Source organism: Sander vitreus, chromosome 22 (genome assembly GCF_031162955.1).
Source record: "Sander vitreus isolate 19-12246 chromosome 22, sanVit1, whole genome shotgun sequence".
Lineage (NCBI taxonomy): Eukaryota > Metazoa > Chordata > Actinopteri > Perciformes > Percidae > Sander > Sander vitreus.
The window spans coordinates 16,508,982-16,515,788 of NC_135876.1; the positions used below are offsets into that span (position 1 = coordinate 16,508,982).

Genomic DNA, 6,807 nt, shown 5'->3' on the forward strand with positions numbered 1-6,807 from the left:
AAAAACTTGGTTCGCACAAAGAGTCGTGTTACATTCCTGAGCGCCTGGTTTCACTCAGGATTGGAAGCAAATGGCCAGTGGGTTTCCTGACCAAATGGGCACAGCACTGCAGACTGTCTGAGCTGTAAACTTTTTTCCACATTTCTCCAGTGGGACACAAAAGTTTAAACTAAGCGCAATCCTGAAAAACATTCTGTGTCCCTTAATATCATCACAAAGTTTGAAATGTGACAAAAAAAAGCAAAAAAATCCTATAGTAGAACCATAGAATAAATGACTTCAAATACAATACACTTGATGCCACACTCAAGATGAAATCTGATACTCACATTAGGGGTTTTAAGGATTTCCTGTTTTCTGTTAAGTCTTATGATGCTCTGGAAAAGACCATGCGACAACTCCTACAGTACAAGCTGAAGACACTAAGCCCCAAATGTCCGCTGGGACCCAGCGAAGTGTGTGTGCCTGTGTGCTTGTGTGTGTACGTGAGAGGCTGTGGGAGGGACACTGTAGTTAAGTGGTGCCCCTTTTTCTCTCCTCCTTCTTTGTCACACCATAACCCCCCACTGTCATAACGCTTTGTCCTGATGTTTTTGAGAGGGAAAAAGAGAGAGCTGTGGCGCATGTGTGTGTGTGTGTGTGTGTGTGTGTGTGTGTGTGTGTGTGTGTGTGTGTGTGTGTGTGTGTGGTAAAGCATATCTGTTAAAAGTGTTTTTGTACAGGTTTTGCATTTCTGCTACTGGCACGAAAAGCGTGGAAAACAGCACCCTGAAGTTTCATTCATTCATTTTCCCTTTAGTGAAAAGGCGTGCCACTCAGACACTTTGCTATTATCCAGCAGCAGATGCCTCTCTGAGTTGTGGGCTACCTTTAAAACTATCCTCCAGAAAAAACTACAAACTTTACACTTTGTTTGGGAAGTTCTTCTTAAACTCTATTCACCACTTTCTCACCCTAATGCAGCAACCTAATTCTGCACAACTCACAGCGTTTCCGCATATGGATGCAAATGAAGCGCCATGCATGTTGATAAGACGACCCATTTTTTAATCCTGTCAATAACACGATGGCATATTGTGGATGGATTCCCTAATCTTTCACTACAGAGGAAATGCATTCTAATTAAATCGGAGCTGTGAGCTGAGGTGGAGGAAGGAAGGAGGGAGGAGAGGAGAAGATAAATGGAGTGAGAGGAAAAGCCTTGGACAAGGTGAAAACGGTGAGATCATGGTGTGGTTAGGAGTTATTTCATAGAGTTTAAAAGTTGGGCCAAGATTATGCTAAAAGAGTTGCGAAATGTAGGTTATCCAAGAGGATTAATGTCAATTCACTTTCACCTCAGTCTATTCACAAAGTAAATTTAAGATTTGAGATAGAGCCTTTATTCTCAATACGTTGTTAATAGACCACATATAAAAATGTCTCTGTGGCAGTTTGGGGATTTTGAGAGAGAAACAGAACTACAAGACAGTTGATTGACACATTCTGTTGCCAACAACAAGCAGCAAAGCCTTATCCACATAAGACATTTTCTCAACTGACTTGACCTGTCATCAACCAAAAAGCCTCATACACAGCGTACCTAGCGAGCGGTCCTTCGTCTGGTTGGTCGATCGCACCACGGGCAGGCTAGCACGAATCCGGCTGCCGCGGGTAAAGCCTGTAGGTGCGTCGGCATCAGACATGGCGTCCAACGACTCCAGGGAGGCCAGGGATAGGTGGTCAACCTGGTCGCCGATGCTGTGCTGGGGGCTGTGCTTTGGGCTTCTGCTCTGAAGGGGGAGGCAAATAGAAATATGATACAGTAAAGGGTTAGACCATGGACACATTGTGAACAAAATGATACAGTACATGTGTTAGTTTTCTAATTCTTGAAATGACACAACAAAGCTTTCTAATTTTCCAATGACTGTCAAACTGACTGATAAACCAAACGACTGCAGTCATGCAAAAGTGCAGAGATGTGTTAATACTGTATGTCACTGATACATGCTCACACATCTAACGCTGCTCTGTACTGTCCCACAAGCACATCACAACTAGCAACTAAAAGTTATCAAGCATGAAGAAGCTTCTAATCATACTACAGGAATCTGTACTTATAAAATTCATAAGCACCCGGATGAGCCAGGGTCTGATTTTATAATGATACTAACAATGTATGAAAGACATGAAAAGTATTTCAAACACTTGAAAACCTGCATGATGACACACTCAAAGAGAAATTCTGTTTTTTACTAGTAATTAAGGATCAAGAATTGTGTCATCAAGACTAAAAGATCAGTTGGCTACTCTGTAATCTGATCTGCATGATGTGGCACCCTCAAGCCACAGCTACAATAAGACGATGTGTGACAAGACTGCAGAGCCCATTGAGCCATTGTGTGGCGCTGTAAGGCGATCTGTACCGAGGTGGGACTAAAACCGAGGGGTCAGTGAACACTGGGCTCTTTATATTATGCTCTTCTTCCCTGCAGACGTGTGGTGCTTTAGAGCTAATGCAGCTGGAGACACAAGGACAGGTCCACCAGGTTATCTTGAACACACCTGCGTGCACACGCTGCTGTTCTCTCACACTCATACACAAATAAAGAATTTAAGCTTTTCATGCAGTTGACTTTTGTGGGAGCTTCGGTGGCCAGAACTGGTTTATCCAGGCAGCCATGTGTGCTTGTCAGGCACAGACAGGTCAGACGCTAAGAGGCACGGGAGCACAAGCGTTGGTCACACAGCAGATGTTAGAGAGGATGCAAACAGCCTGACACACACACACACACACACACACACACACACACACACACACACACACACACACACACACACACACACACACACACACACACACACACACACACACTGGCATGATGCAGATAAGATAAAAGCCTGACTAACTCTGTGGGGCAATTGGATTTTCATCAGGTACCTCTGAATGTCAAGCTCAGAGTGAAGGGAAGAGAGCATGCCCTGTAAAGACTGATGGGAGAAAAAAGGAGAGAAGTAAAATAAAAGGCAAATGGCTAAGACATGCCAGTGGGAGGGTGAGATGGAAAAGGAAATGGGCATCACACAAAACAGAGGAACCATGGAAACAAATCCATGTCAACAGCAGACCAAAGAAAAGTAGCATCTAATAGCAGAGAGTATTTAGCTACTTAGTTTATTTGATGATGAGTAGTGACAAAACTTCTAGAAACTGCACCACTTGATCGTTTCTATTAATTACATAAATTGCTATCATAAATATTTTACAATATACCTAGAGCATTTCCAATCATCACTGTTCTTATGCCCATGTGATATAAGTTATAGTGTGCAAGCAATTACTGTATGTGATGCACCTTCACAGCGACCTGACACAGCATGCAAAACTGCTGAGCCATCACTCAACTCCTGTTATTCCATTAAAATATGCTTAGGCTGCAGCGCCCAGAGATTAAAAATACAGGAATAAAAATGTGCCCTTATGCTGTTAAAAGATGTTTAAAATGACCTTTTAAGACAGAAGGGTCGCATGGAGTTGACGTGTCACCTGAAACCAGACATGTGTTGGGAAATTTAATCTGAGCACTGAATGATTTATGAGCGTATTCAATGGTGGTGGGTCCAAACAGCCCTCACACACTGATGTTCTATCTTCTCATATGCTACTGTGTCACCCTTAGGAATGTTGACTCATGTTGGCTTCCTCCATCACCTATAGGTAGTAATTATCTCAAAGTGGTCTGGCATTGCAATCCAATACTTTGTGAAATATCGAAGCAGAGGAAGAAAAACCTGCATTCAAACTTTAACTATATAAATGAACGGTCATGTTTTAGGAGTTTATTGCATGAAAAAAAGATACTTGGTGAAGTAAATGAATACTTCAGACATCAGATAGGGTTGGGCTAAACAGCTGAAAACAATATAACATAAACCTTTGAAAAACAAAGTCTTTAATAACTAATTCTGTTATTGTTGGTAATTACAACTGGCTGGAATTATTACTTTGGGGAACAGTTTTGTAAACCAATTACATGAAATGATCATCAAACGTTTATATAGACACAATGAGGCAGCTGGAGAAGAATAGCACACAAGAAAAAAGATAGCAAAAAAAAAGATAGCAGTGAAAGCAGTCACATATAAAAGTGCAGGAAATTGCAAATGAGACCTTCTTCCTCCCCGTGGAAAGAGGTAATTAAGTTAAACCACTCCACACCAGTCCACATCTGACAAATGAGGTGTCCCCTTCAAAGGTCAACAGTTTAGTTCAGATGAACTCCTCCCTCCTCGTGTCTCTTTCTCATGCAGGCAGGCAGAGATCATCAGTCTGACAACGGCTACGTCTGATATTGCCGAAATGCCTCCCATCAAATGCCACGTTCTGTCCCGGCTAACCCCTTCCCGCTTTAGGGTCCAGATGTGAAAACCGCAGGCCAACCACTGATTAGCGCTGTAAAACCTGCTTCAACCTGCTCACACCTACAGTACATTCCACAACAGTGATTTCCCCCGCTTCAGTCAAAACCGTACAGCCCGTGATTCTGCTTTTTCAGCAGCAGCTCCCTCTGTACGCCACATTTGCTCTGACAGCTATGATAAATGTGAAACTGAGACACCGGCATTAGCTTATACACAGGAATATGACAAGTTATAGAGTCATGAAAAGAGCCCCTTGAGAAGGACCATGTCTAGAAATTAGATCTGGGAAGTGTCAAAGAAATCAGGAGATGATGGGTTGTCTGTAAAGTGCTGTGGCCAATGTCAGCAGGTTGTTACATACCTGTGTCAAATACTCATCATTAGTCAAGTATGTTAGAGCAGATCTTATCAATCTCAATCTCAATCTAAATGCTCATGTTGTGTAGCTTTGATGCAAACTGGTCTGTTGCAACAAACATTTGCCATCAGGCACAAGCTCACAAAAGGCACTGTGCATCTTAAGGTTCCTTATTGTCTTGAACACCGCTTGCAGCAGCTTTATATGAAATGGATGTCAAGTGTAGTGTAATGTGGATAAGCGGTGACTACGCAAAAATCCATGCTTGTAAAAAAAAAAAGAGATAAAAAGAAAGTAAATAGTTGAAATGTATGCTGGCTGTGTGCTCTGTGTGTGTGTGTGTGCTCTGTGTGTGTGTGTTTGAAAGATACAAAGAGAGACTGAGTGCGTGCATGAGTGAGTCAGGCCATTGTTCCAGAAAATCTGACCCGAACCCAGGACATCCTGAAAACATTTATGCAACAGTGGTCTGAAAAACAGCATGCTGTCATTATGAAGAAAGCTCAGGTCTGTTTTTGCGTGTGCATTCCCAAAATGAATGCGATATTCGCATTGTATATGTCAGTGCTATAACATGTGTTATACATTACACTGTATTCTCTTACGATGCTAACATTTCTCAGTGTATCTGCACCTCCTGAGCTTTGCATGTACTGTACAGTATGGGTGCTTTTCATTGCTACTTGTCACCTGTCTTGAATATTATAGAGCTATTTCAAACTGAAGGGACAATGCAGAATTTTACTAAGCACAACAGATTATGTTATATTATGCGGCCCTTGTCTTAAATCTTGACAGACAGGCTGACATGCAGAGCCGAGACAGGGCGATTAAAGTAAATCACGATTGTTAAGAAAAATGGCAGCTACCACCAGGAGCCTGCTGTGTCACTCATGTAGATTTAAGCTGTTAGAACATCATGCACCACAACTGCTGCCAGCCCACACAAAGCCCACTGATTGGTGCCTACTTTCTTATAGTTGGGGTTATAATAGCTTTCTTATAATATAGCTTGGCTTTCACCTTAAACAAAAAGAGGGCATTCTCCAGACATCTCTGCAATCGTGTTGACCTTTTTCACCTTTTGGCTGCATATTTTTGGAGATCTGTGACAAAAGATACACTGCAAGTTTCACAAGTCGTGCCAAGAAGCCAAAGACCAGAACCAGAGAAGCAAGTTTCATTCACCCATTCTATAAAGTCTTTCCAGACGTGAAAGAATGTAAACACGAGAGTGGAAGCTTGTGTGGCTTTAAACACAAACTCCAGTGTTGTGAGCACAGCCTTCCACTTAAGATGCTAATTTGGCCCCAACTCTGGGGAGCAGAAATAGAGCTAACTGTAATTACCTGGCCTGATCTGTATGGCAAACGCATAAACAGAAGACGATAGCTCTGCAGACTGTTAACACCTTAACACACTTGTCTCATTCTGACACATTATTCCACTAAGAGTATTAAGTCAATGTAGTAAGCGTGAAAATTGAGTGAGATGCTTTTGTTGTTTGTGTCCTTGACCAACACACTGAATCAGTACTGTCCTCCTTTTTGGCATTGTCTAAAAAGTTGAAGTGTGTCACAGTTTTTCCACAGAAATAGTCACAGTCGCTGCTCAACTTTGAATAATAAAGCCTGTGTCAATCAACCAGTCAGCGCTCAGTCCGTATGCTGTCTGTGGACAGACCATCATCCTTTGTCTTCCCTAGCCTTAATGACATTATACTGAAATCCCCTAGTCATCCATTCCCATTCATTGCTACCACATCCCTCTCTCCCTCCCTCCTCTGATGCATTCCTCCTCTAATCCCTCCATCCAAATCCCCAGATGACCTTTCAGAGATGGGCTTGCTTGTAAATTATTGTGTTAAAAGGTGATGACTTTATAGCATCCACAGTCAAAGTGAAGGTGAAGGCAGAAGTTGTGGCAGTTCAAGACCCACTAGCTACACGTTTATAATCATAAGACAATGACAGAAATGACAAAACAATAACCACAACTGTTATCATCTCATTAATAAAATATTACATTGGCAAGTAAAATATAAT

General features: G+C 42.0%; 1 protein-coding gene across 1 annotated transcript in view; it reads right to left on the bottom strand.

Moving 5' to 3' along the window:
- Positions 1 to 1,553: 1,553 nt before the first annotated feature.
- Positions 1,554 to 6,807, bottom strand: part of LOC144537504 (sickle tail protein homolog) — a 61,082-nt gene continuing 55,828 nt past the window's right edge. Inside the window, exon 3 of the mRNA XM_078281262.1 lies at positions 1,554 to 1,772. Within this exon, the coding sequence (XP_078137388.1) occupies positions 1,554 to 1,772 (219 nt within the window). The remainder of the gene's footprint in view (positions 1,773 to 6,807) is intronic.